Below are 12,890 nucleotides of genomic sequence, written 5' to 3'. Positions count from 1 at the left end.
TCAAAACAAAAAATAGCACTGAAATTCACCAGTTATATGCAACAGACATAAGTGTAATTTGCACTGCTACAATGCACTGCCTTTGTTTTTTTCCCAGTGAATTTTTGAAACATAAAGTAATCTCTTATCACGATACGTCTGCGGCCAATCACCCGCCGCGCAAGGCTGAGGGCTGTGCATGATAGGGCATTGGCCACAGGTCAGGTCCTGCAGCAACCTTCCATGGGCAGCCAATCACTTGCAGTAAGCCAAACCCCGTGAGTGTCCTACCGTCCTGAGACACTCACCGCACATTCGTTTTTTTTTTTGTGGCGTGGGACTCCTGCGTGACCACAACCTGGGATGGGGGCTCGCTGGCTCCTGAGGGACTGCGACAACGCAAAATAATTTCTATTTTTATTTTGAACCCAGGGAGGGGACCCACACCCTCACAAGTGCTACGGGGCAGGACATCCCTACCCTTTCCCCTTGTATGTTGTGTTTTTTTTTTTTTTTTTTTAATATGTTTCAGGACTTGGGACCAAGCCTGTAGAGGTGGCCGCCAATCACATCGCCCAGTCCTGTGACATTCCAGCTGGCCCGATCAATCAGAATTCTTTTTTGTAATTTGTTCTCCCCCACTGGGCTCCAGCAAGACTTTCACGGCACCAGATAACGCTATTTTTCAAACCTTAATTTCTCTAAAATGTCTGAAGAGATTTAAACCAAATTACAAAAAGCACACTTTCTGGGAAAATATCTAGCTTTCTGCCAAATTTGGTGTAAATCTGTACAGCCATTTTCTCTCAATCACTGTTCAATTTTCCCTATGGAAATTGCATGAGGGAAAACGTGTTTTGGAACCCCCGTTTTTCTCAGCCCCTTCTTGACAAATCACCCCAAAACTTTCCATGTATGAACGGAGTTTGAACATTTTTCTAAAAAAAAGTTTCATAAAGATTCGGCAAACGGTGCCAAAGGTATTAGGAAAACAAAAAACGCTCTGCCTATGTTTCTATGGAAATTCCGACTCTCATATAACTAACTAAACATACATATGTATGTATGTTACAAAAGCTTGGCAGAAAACTTGTCAGGCAATCTGAAAAAGGTCTTTAAGTATTATCACCGTAAACATCTTCCACCAATTGGGTTTTTCAGATGGGGTAAACACACCAAAACCCTTGCCTTCTATGGTGATCTGTGACGCTATGTAACAAAATATCTGTCTACAAGCTTTAACACAGTGCAATAGATATCTACCAATAAAGGCCTTTAACGTATGTTTTTAGCATATATATTAGTAAGTCCCACTGCTATTCTTTATTCTTGTAACTGTTCATAATAAACAGATAAGATCTAATGTTTCCCCATAAATGAGTCAGGCCCACAACAGCCTTTATCACTGACTTGCCAGCATAAACAACTCAGACCTACTATATTGACCATGCACTTTCCTACAAAGAAATCATCAGGTAAGCAATCAAACTAAAATAAAAAAAAATTACAAAATTCCAGTTGGTTAAACATTAATAAGTTATAAAGTGCATACCCTCTAGTCTACGCCAAGGGTTCCTCAGAAGGTATAACCAAAATCTTTGCCTATTATGGTACCGCACCAACGAAGTAGGAGGAGGAATCGCCATTGTCCACAGGAACACTCTCAAAGTCTCGACAAACAACGACTACACCTTCAGCACCGCCAAACACCTGCACTTCCAGATCCACACTGACCCCAACACCACCCTCAGAGGAAACCTCGTCTACAGACCCCCCGGACCCCGACCACAGTTTAGCGACCCCATCGCCGACTTCATCAGCACACACGCCCTCGCCTCCACGGACTACATCCTCCTCGGTGACCTGAACTTCCACCTCGAGAACAACAACGACACCAGCTCCACTACCCTGATGGACAACCTCGCCAACCTCGGACTCCGACAACTCGTCACAACTCCCACCCACTCGGCCGGCCACACACTGGACCCAATCTTCTCCGCGAGCCCCCACGTCTCCTTCAACCACACCACCGAACTCCACTGGACCGACCATCGCTGAATCCACTTCACCTTCCGGAAACCCACCACGTACCACCGCACCCAACAGATGCCTCGCCGATGCTGGAGCAAAGTCACCGAAGACCAGCTAACAACCACCCTCGCCCAGAGCCCTCCAGCCGATCCCACCGACCCTAACACTGCCGCCCGCAACCTCAGACAGTGGATCGACGACTGCGCCAACACCCTCGCCCCGCTCAAGAAACCCTCCAACGACCACACTAGCAAGACACTGATGACCTCCAGGCCTCCAAGCAAACTTTCCGAAAGCTAGAGAAGAACTGGCTCTGTGAATGAACACCGGACAGCTACGCAGCACACAAGGGCGCCACCCGCAGACACCATCACCTCATCAGATCTGCCAAAAGGACCTCCTTCAAAAACCGCCTAGACAACAATGCACACAACAGCAAAGAGCTCTTCAACATTGTGAAGGAACTCTTCAACCCCAGCTCCAACACCAACGACATGCCACCTTCGCAAGACCTGTGCGACTCGCTGGCCATCTTCTTCCATCGCAAGATCGCAGACATCCACGACAGCTTCAACGCCACGACCACCCTGACAACCACTAAGACCTCCGCCCCCACAACCACCACCCGCACCAACTGCCTGTTCTCCTGGACCAACATCAACGAAGACGACACCATCAAGATCATGAACACGATCCACTCCGGATCCCAGTCAGACCCATGCCCACACCACATCTTCAACAAAGCCAGCACCGCCATCGCACCCCATCTCCGGAAAGCCATCAACATTTCCTTCGAGACAGCAACCTTCCCGGAGAGCTGGAAGCACGCCGAGATCAACCCCTTACTCAAGAAACCCAAGGAAGACCCCAAGGACCTCAAGAACTTCCCGCCCATCTCCCTGCTCCCGTTCCCGGCGAAGGTCATCGAGAAGACCGTCAACAAACAACTGACCCACTACCTCGAGGAGAACAGCATCCTGGACCCATCCCAGTCCGGGTTCCGCAGCAACCACAGCACCAAAGCACAAGTTACTTACCTTCGGTAACGATATATCTGTAAGAAACATTAGTTAGTTAGATTCCTTACCTTAGAATATCCCCAGGCATCAGGCTGGATTCGGAAGATTTTTCGTCAGCAGTACCCTTGCGCGTCGATAGGCATCGTCTGAAGCTCCGCGTCCGTGGTCGTAATCGCCGGGATGTCGGATTACTTAGACACCGCCCTCGCGCGCTGACGTCAGTACTGTACATAGCTTTCTGTTCCAGGAACGCAGAGCCATGCAAGAAACCGACACTGGTGCCATGAAACTAGGGCCCTGAAGGGGATGACCTTAACCCTAGATATAGGTTCGCAGAACGGGGAGGATGGGTGGGGCGGTAAGGAATCTAACTAACTAATGTTTCTTACAGATATATTGTTACCGAAGGTAAGTAACTTGTGCATCTGAAAGAAACACGTTAGTTAGATTCCTTACCTTAGAATAGATACCCCAGCAATACCAACCCCGGTGGTGGGTCTGAGAACCAAGATCACACCAGGAAGTCCTGGAGAACGGAACGGCTAAAGAAGCCGTCTTTCCGGACTTGACTGTCCAGGCAGTAATGCTTGGCAAACATGTGCAGCGAGGCCCACGTAGCTGCCTGACAAACGTCCTGCACAGGGACTCCCCATCCCAAGGCAGTAGTAGCTGTTGTGGCCAGAGTGGAATGGGCCCTCAGCCCCACAGGAGGATCTTTCTAAGCCAAGGAATAACAGACCTTAATGCACAAAACGACCCACCGAGAGATGGTTCGCTTGTGCACTGCCCGCCCCTTCTTAGCGCCCACGTAGCCAACGAAGAGTTGGTCGTACACCCGGAACTGTTTAGTGCGATCCAGATAGAAGGAGAGCGCACATTTTGGGTCCAGATGGTGGAGCCTCTCTTCCTCTTTCGAGGGATGCGGAAAGAAGGTGGGTAAGGTAACAGACTGCCCGATGTGAAAGGCAGTAAACACCTTAGGAAGTAAAGAAGGGCGATTGCTCAGAACAATCTTGTCCTGATGGACAGAGAGGAAAGGAGGCTTAGAAGAAAGAGCCTGGAGCTCACTCACTCTTCTGGCAGAGGTGATGGAAACCAGAAAAGCAGTCTTGAGAGTCAGAAGATGAAGAGGACAGTTATGAAGTGGCTCAAAGGGAGCACACATCAGATAGGTTAACACCAGATTCAAGTCCCACTGAGGCATTACAAAGGGGACAGGAGGAAACATGTGAGTAATGCCTTTTAAGAATCTATTTACAACAGGGGACTTGAAAAGAGAAGGCTGATCAGGAAGCCTTAAGAAGGCAGAAACAGCTGAGAGATATCCCTTGATGGTGCCCAGAGCAGAGCTCTGCTGGGCCAGGGAAAGAGGAGAACCTCAGAAAGAGGGGCAGAAAGGGGATCCACAGCCTTTGCTGTGCACCATGCCACAAATTTGTTCCACCTGCAGGCATATACACTTTTAGTGGAGGGACGCCTGGCTGCCAGAATGACATCACAGACTTCAGGAGGCAAGTCAAATGGCATCAACTGCCGCCGCTCAATCTCCACGCATGGAGGTGGAGGCTGGACAGGTTTGGGTGGAGGACCGTCCCCTGCTGCTGCGACAGAAGGTCCTCCTGAAGAGGCAGTTGAATAGGGGGATCGATTGACAGACTGAGTAGCTCGGGATACCAGTATCTTCGTGCCCAATCCGGAACCACAAGGATGACTTGGGCCCGGTCGCGCCTGATCTTCTTCAGCACTCTGGGCAGAAGTGGTATAGGCGGAAAGGCATATAACAGGCCGCAACTCCACTCGCGACGAAAAGCGTCCCCGAGTGAGTGCCGCCTTGGAAATTCCAACGCGCAGAACTGATGACATTGCGCGTTCTCTTCAGTGGCGAATAGATCTAACCAAGGCTCTTCCCACTGCCGAAAGAGGCCTTGCGCCACGTCCGAGTTCAGACGCCATTCGTGATCCATCATGCACCGGCAGCTGAGTTCGTCCGCCCTGGTGTTCAGAGAACCCGCCAGGTGTTGAACGACCAGGGTGATGCCCTGATGTTCCAGCCATGTCCAGAGGCACAGAGCCTCCTGACAAAGGGTCCACGACCCCACCCCGTTCTGCTTGTTGCAGTACCACATGGCGGTGGTGTTGTCCGTGAACACCTGCACTACACTTCCCTAGACAGAGGGAAGGGATTCCTTCAGTGCAAGCCGGATCGCCCGTAGCTCCAATAGGTTGATATGGAGCCGGGACTCCGCCGGAGACCAGAGGCCTCTGATCTCCGCCTCTCCCATGTGGCCCCCCCATCCCAGGAGGGATGCATCCGTCACCACCACATGCTCCGGTTGGGGTAGGGAGAGGGATCTGCCACTGACCCAATCGCAGTCCGTGAGCCACCACTGCAACTGTCTTGCAGTGCCCTCTGAGATCAGGACGTGGTCGGACAGGTTGCCCTGATGTTGAGCCCACTGGAACTTCAGGTCCCACTGCAGAGCCCGCACCTGCCACCTGGCGTAATGTACCAGCAGGATGCAGGAGGCCATCAGACCCAGCAGCCTTAGGGCCGTCCTGACAAACTCGGGATAAAGGCTGAAAGATCGTAATCAGAGCCTGAATATCCCGAACCCGCTGTTCGGGAGGATAGACCCGAAACTGCGCCGAGGCCAGAACCGCTCCGATGAAGAGGAGCTGCTGGGAGGGACTCAGATGTGACTTTGGTACGTTGATGGATAACCCCAGCAAATGCAGGAGGTCGGCCGTAGTCTGGAGGTGGGAGACGACTGTTGGGGGCGAGCCCGCCTTCAACAACCAGTCGTCGAGATAGGGGAAGACTGGAACCCCCAATCTCAGCAGATGAGCTGCGACCACCGCCATCACTTTCGTGAACACCCGAGGGGCACTGGTGAGGCCGAAGGAGAGCATGGTAAACTGAAAGTGCTCATGGCCTACCGTGAACCGCAGGTAACGCCGGTGGGCCGGCAGGACGGGGATGTGGAAATAAGCGTCCTTCAAGTCTAACGCTACCATCCAGTCTCCAGGGTCTAGGGCAGCCAGAACCTGAGCTAAAGTCCGCATCTTGAACTTCTCCTTCCGGAGGAAGGCGTTGACGCTCCTAAGGTGCAAGATAGGGCGTAGGCCCCCTTTGCCCTTCTTGGGAACCAGAAAGTAGTGGGAGTAACAACCCCGTCCTACTTCTGGGCCAGGAACGCGCTCGATGGCCCCCTTGGCCAAGAGGGCCGTAACTTACTCCTGCAGAAGTTGCAAGTGATCCCCCGACATGCGGTGGTACTGCGGTGGCATGGCTGGAGGGGTCGCCTCGAAGGGGAGGAAGTAGCCCGTTCGGACGATTTATAGCACCCACCTGTCCGAAGTGATGGTACGCCAGTGGAGCAGGTGATGGCGAACTCTGCCTCCCACTGGCGTGGAATGGGCCTGAACGCTCGGACTAGAAAGGCTTTGAGGCAGATGCTGCGGGAGCAGATGTGGACTGACCGGCTCTCTGTCAACCTGCTCCGCCACGGTGGAATCCACGTCCGTGACCGCGTTGAGGCTGGTTCTGCGGCCTGTGGCTGGACGAACGTGCGGGGGCGCACCCTTCCTTGGCCACGAAAGGGACGAAAAGCAGAAGTTTGCTGGCGCTGGTCCGAGGCGCCCAAGGACTTAGCTGTAGCCCTGGAGTCCTTAAAGCGCTCCAGCGCGCTATCCGCTTTGTCACCAAAAAAATGACTGCCATCAAAGAGCATGTCCATGAGGGTGCTCTGGACATCCCCTGAAAAGTTTGTGGCCTCAGCCAGGCGTGACGACGAATCGCCACCGTCGTTGCAATCGCTCTACCCAGCGAGTCCGTGGTGTCAAGTCCGCATCGGATGGAATAACGTGCTGCATCATGCCACGCCCCTCAGGAAGAGCCTGGGCGAGCCGTGTCCTGGCCTCCTCTGGACACTGGGGCAGCACGTCCGCCACCGTATCCCACTAAGAGTGGGTTTAACGGCCCAAAAGGCACGTGGTATTAATGGACCGTAACCCCAGAGTGAGGGAGGAAAACAATTTCTTGCCAAACTGCTCCAACCTTTTGGATTCACGATCCAGAGGTGCGGACGGGAAGGCGGTTTGGGACGTGGAGGCCTGAATAACCAGACTCTCAGGGGTGGGGTGTACGGACAGAAAGCTGGGGTCGCCCAGAGCTGGGCGGTGGCACCAGGCCACGTTCCGATCCACAGGAGAGACTGTGGAGGGCTTGGACCAAGTGCCCATCAGAACGTCGGTGAGGGCCTCATTAAACTGCAGCAGAGGCTCCGAAGAGCTTACTGGCAGTTGAAGCACCTCAGTGAGGAGGTTAGTCCTCACGGGCGCAGGGAGCTCCAGGTGTAAGGCCTGGGCAGCCCTGCGCAGCACCACAGCATAAGTCGCACCCTCCTCCATAGCCACGGAAGAAGGAGTGATGAAACCAGTGTCAGGTGAAGTGTCTAGACCACTGGCATCCCCCAGCTCGTCTGCCCAGTCCTGACTTAACTGGCACTGCTGTGCCAGAGGGTCCTTAGACCCCTCCCAGTCCTCCCACTCATCCGTCTCATGGTAAACAGGCAGAAAGGACGGAGCCGGGTCATAGATGAAATGCTCACCCATCGATGCTGGAGACGGCGCCGAGCGGCGCCGCTCCGACGCCGGACCCGGACTGAAACTAGGGATGGCGTCGTCCGAGGACGGCGCCGGGAGCGACACCATGGGGGTCGGCGCCGGCGGAGTCGTGAGGTCAACCGGCGTCGACCGGGATCCAGGCCTGGGGGACTGCGGCGTCGGGACCAAAGTCGACGACGGCGCCGGGACCGATGTCGACGACGGGGCCGAAGCCGCCGGCTCGCTAAGACCCCCAGTCGGACCTGCGGGGACCGGAGGTGCGCTAGCAGGCCTCGACGGCGGAAAGAGACTCCTCATGGCCACGGGGAAGTCTCGAATCTCGCCCAGGGTCGCCTGAGGCCCAGGGACCGGAGGTGACTCCTGCGGCTCCAGCGGAGCCGCATGGGTGGTGCCACTCGAACCCTCGGCCGAGTCACGCGACCGGCGAGGGGAGTCAGAAGAGCGATGTCGCTTCTTCGACTTCTTTTTACCATGCCTCGACTTAATTGATTGCGAGGACTTGGATCCTGACGAGCGGTGATGACTACGGCTACGCGAACGGTCCCTCGACCGGGACCTCGAGGGGTGCGGAGCCGACTGCCGGATCTCGAGGAGCTTGCGGGACCGCTCCCGCCTAGCCTTCGAGGTCAAGTCCCGGCAGTCGGGGCACGACTTGTCATCGTGATCAGCCCCAAGACAGTGGAGGGTCGGTAACCAACATCAGTCGGTGACAGGCATCACACGACTTGAACCCGGGCATCCCTACCGCACCAGGAGTCGAGTAGACTCGAAAAAGATAGACAAAAATGTCCAAAAAGTTAGTCAAAAAATGACTAAGGATCTCTTCCCGGATCTTACTGGTGCGGAAAAAAGAAGAACTGACGTCAGCGTGCGAGGGCAGCGTCTAAGTACTCCGACGACATCATCCGGCGATCACGACGCCAGACAGACGTGGAGCCGCAGACGTCGCCTACCGAAGCGCAAGGGTACAGCTGATGAAAAATCTTTCCAGATCCAGCCTGACGCCTGGGGATATTCTAAGGTAAGGAATCTAACTAACGTTTTTCTTTCAGATACGGCCCTCATCGCCGCCACCGATGACATCAGGACATGGCTAGACAACGGAGAAACCACGGCCCTCATCCTCCTTGATCTCTCAGCCGCCTTCGACGCGGTCTGCCACCGCACACTACGCACACGCCTCCACGACATCGGGATCCAAGAGAAGGCCCTGGACTGGACCACCTCCTTCCTCTCCGGCAGAACACAGAGCGTCCGCCTCCCCCCCCCTTCCGCTCCGAAGCCACCAAGATCATCTGAGGCATACCCCAAGGCTCATCCCTCAGCCCAACGTTGTTTAACATCTACATGGCACCGCTCGCCCACGTCGCCCGATTGCACAAACTTAACATCATCTCTTACGCCGATGACACCCAGCTGATCCTCTCCCTCAACAAGGACCCCCACACCGCCAAAACCAACCTCCACGAAAGAATGAAGGCCGTCGCTGAATGGATGAGGCATAGCAGACTGAAGCTGAACTCGGACAAGACGGAGGTCCTCATCCTCGGATCCACCCCTTTGGCTTGGGACGACTCCTGGTGGCCGACCACACTGGGAACAGCTCCAAAACCGACCGACCACGCACGCAACCTAGGGGTCATCCTTGGCTCCACCCTCTCCATGACTAAGTAGGCCAATGCGTCTCTTCCTCCTGCTTCAACAACCTCCGCATGCTCCGCAAGATCTACAAGTGGATCCCCACCGAAACGAGAAGAACGGTCACCCAGGCCCTAGTCCGCAGCAGGTCGGACTACGGAAACGCCCTCTACGCAGGAGCCTCGGCCAAACTCCTGAAACGGCTTCAACGCATCCATAATGCCTCTGCACGCCTGATCCTCGACATTCCTTGCCGCAGCCACATCACACCCCACCTGAGAGACCTGCACTGGCTCCCCATCAACAAGAGGATAACCTTCAAGCTCCTCACCCACGCACACAAGGCACTCCACAACACCAGACCAGCGTACCTCAGACGATTCAGCTTCTACACCCCCACTCGCCAGCTCCGCTCCGCCACCCTCTCCACAGTCCCCCACATCCAAAGAGCGACCGCCGACGGCAGATCGTTCTCCCACATCGCCGCCAAGACCTGGAACACCCTCCCCACCCACCTATGGCAAACCAAAGAGCTGCTGACCTTCAGAAGACTCCTCAAGACCTGGCTCTTCGAGCAGTAGCAGCATTCCCCACCCCCCAGCGCCTTGAGATCCTCACGGGTAAGTAGTGCGCTTTACAAGTGCTATGATTGATTGATTGATTGATGGTATTCCATGAGATTCCATTTAACAAAATACCTGACTTCAGGCGTTAACACAGTAAAATAAAAAACAACCATTAAAGGCCTGTTTGCTTTATCATATGTCTTTCACAATAAATAAGTCAGGCCTTACTGCCTCTATCCTAACTTTTCATAGTAAACAGATCAGGCCTATATCCTTGATCATTAGCTTGTCACCAGTCCTGCTGTGCAGAGTATAAGCGTTTCAGCATGACAAAAACTGCAATATGGGCACCGTTTTCAGTATCCCCTCTCTCAAGTCTCTTAAAGCTCTTTTTAGGTTATTGTCATAGGTCCTGGACAGCTGAGCTGTCAAGCCTGGCCTAAAAAGAGATCATCAGGGGTAGAAGAACGAAAGGTTTCCTGTTGTAATATTCACATAAAACACAAAGTAAGAACCGCCCTTTACATTTTTTTAAATTAGGTCAAAGGTAAGTTTTGCCTTTAAGAACCTCAGCAGCAGCACCTTCTAAGTTACAAACTTACATTAGTACTGTGGAGTGAGACTGCAGGTTGAGCCTCCTCTCACTTGAAAAAAGCTGCATGGAATAGGCCATATGCTTAGCTTAACATCCTCACCTTTTTCAAAGTATACTCAGGGAATTCATAATGAATTCAGGCAGCCACTATTAAGGGATCGTCTGCTTCAATCACTTTACGCAGTACGCCTGTAGATAAACGTTGCTGACCAAGCAGCCTGCATGTAGCACTTTTACACTCTCACCAGGACCTCTCTAAACTTGGTTAGTAATCGCACCTTATTAACACCCATGTAGGTTCACGGGGTACCAGCCTTTCAATCGATGTTTAATATTTTAATGCTATTGAGATATTTTTAGATGCTTGTAATATGAATAGTGGAGGCAGACAGTATTTAATATTATTGAATTGACCACAGCAAACCGAATCTTTAAGCATGCCATCTATCATAGAACAAACACGTGAAGCAAAGTTAATGGAAAATGGGAAAAGCTTCAATAAATAAACACATTTAGGGAAATAAAAAGCACAGACTGCAGATTAAGCATTATTGTATCACGGTAATTAAAAATGCGAATCAGGCAAAAGCCTGCAGGCAGACTATATATTATTTTGTTTGCTAATCTAAACTCTGCCTACTTGCGTTTAGGAGATTGACCATCTGAGCCACTGAGCTGAAGCACAACATGGCATTAATTCCATGGGATGTAAAATCGTAAGATAATACAGTGTCAGTTATTAAGATGAGAAGCTCTGCTCTATTTCTTGGCCTCTGATGTTTTCAGGCTCGGTGGGAACCTGAATGATCCAGATCCTGCATAAATCGGAGCAAATTTCTACAAAGGATCAATCAAAAAAATTGTCAACATAAATGTATTTCCCACAGCAACGTATGTTTTTAAAAAAAGTATTTTCAGAAAAACCCGTGCCGAAGCTATACTGCAATTAGAGAATAATAAGGCAAAAAAGAGTTTGCCATTTGTCTAGGGCAAATGCATTTTGTGGCCTATCAAAGTGGAGATCGTATTCTGCCCAGACTAGCTGCCTAGGAAAAAATACACCCTGATGTTCAAACTGCCTAGAAAATAAATCTCCACCAGAAAACATTTTATAAGGAACGCTCACATTTTAAAGTTTCCCAAATTTCTAACTAAACTATTGATATTTGAAAGGATGTTAATTTAAAGAGAATTACAATTAAGTCACCTTTCTTTTTGTCGTCCTCTTCGTTTCCAGCACGATGGCATAATTCCTTCAAAGCTTCGTGAAAACGGTGTTGTATTCCTTGAGCTTCCAATAGCTGGATCATCACCATGTTAAATAGATGGAGGGCATCAAAGTTGAGAGTCTTCATAGACGTTGCATTGCTGACTTGGTTATAAAGTTTAAAGAGAATGCTTTTTAGTACACAGTCTCTCAGAATCTCGTCCGTCACAGCACCATGGGGCAATATTTTTGTTTTAAGCCACTGTAGCATCTCAAAAACATTTTGCCAACTGACGGCATGTTTGGCCATACATTTTAACACCCACTTGACAACAAGATATGCAGTTGTACACACAAGGCCCATTGTGTCCTCCTGTGACTCTTCTATTCCATCCTGCTCAGCAGGAGGATTCGCAGATATAGGCGGGAAAGTAGGCTCCCAGTAAAGAAATATCGTTTCCAGATGTTCTTTGCATGTTTCCAGATGAGTATCATCCTTCTGGTCATCTACTTTGTCCTCCAAGTCCACGTTCATTTTTTTCCGACTTTGGCGAGTAAACGACCATCCAAGAACATGAGGCTTGTTTTTCTCTTTTATGGTTTCTGCAAAATGGTAAAACTATATTCATTAGCCTTTAATGCGGTCAACATTTTCTACTAGAAACACTGCACATGCTAAAAAACACATACTGACACATTGGGATGTCGACCAATAGACTGACACAAGAAGCAACATCATCGTTCGTGATGTACGGTTTGCCTGCATCAAATGGTACGAATTAAACCAGCAAGAAAGGACACATCTTAATTAGTACATACACATCTCAAACCGGATTCTAACTTCCTTTGACTGGATGGGGTGCCGCATAATTTCACTGAACTTCAGCACTACCAATAAGCAAACCGGCACCAATCCAAACCCAAGAATTAAATTGCTATAACCATCACCAGACTACACAAATGTTTTACTATTAATTGTTGATAGCTGTATGAATCAGTGATGGTCAGGCTCACAAGTCCATTTCTGTTGACATTGTGGTTTCCTCTATCCTTTCCCTAAACAGAGGTATTGGACATTTCTTGGCCGATATGTCATAATTAGGAAGGTTAAGACAGATTTGTTCTCCTAATTGTTGAGAGACTCTTCTTATTTCTGGAGTCTTTAGATTTCACCCAAACATTTGTACACCGTTGCCTCAATGAAGAATTACTCTAGCAACACAGCCTCA

General features: G+C 51.0%; 1 protein-coding gene across 1 annotated transcript in view; it reads right to left on the bottom strand.

Moving 5' to 3' along the window:
- Nucleotides 1-12,890, bottom strand: part of URB1 (URB1 ribosome biogenesis factor) — an 801,240-nt gene that overhangs the window by 22,413 nt on the left and 765,937 nt on the right. The window contains exon 38 of the mRNA XM_085623119.1: nucleotides 11,662-12,264. Coding sequence (XP_085479245.1) covers nucleotides 11,662-12,264 — 603 coding nt within the window. The remainder of the gene's footprint in view (nucleotides 1-11,661; nucleotides 12,265-12,890) is intronic.

The sequence above is a fragment of the Triturus cristatus genome, chromosome 8 (assembly GCF_964204655.1).
Source record: "Triturus cristatus chromosome 8, aTriCri1.1, whole genome shotgun sequence".
In the NCBI taxonomy this organism is placed as follows: Eukaryota; Metazoa; Chordata; class Amphibia; order Caudata; family Salamandridae; genus Triturus; species Triturus cristatus.
Note: the sequence above shows the minus strand (reverse complement) of the source record. Positions and strands in the feature narration are given on the sequence as shown.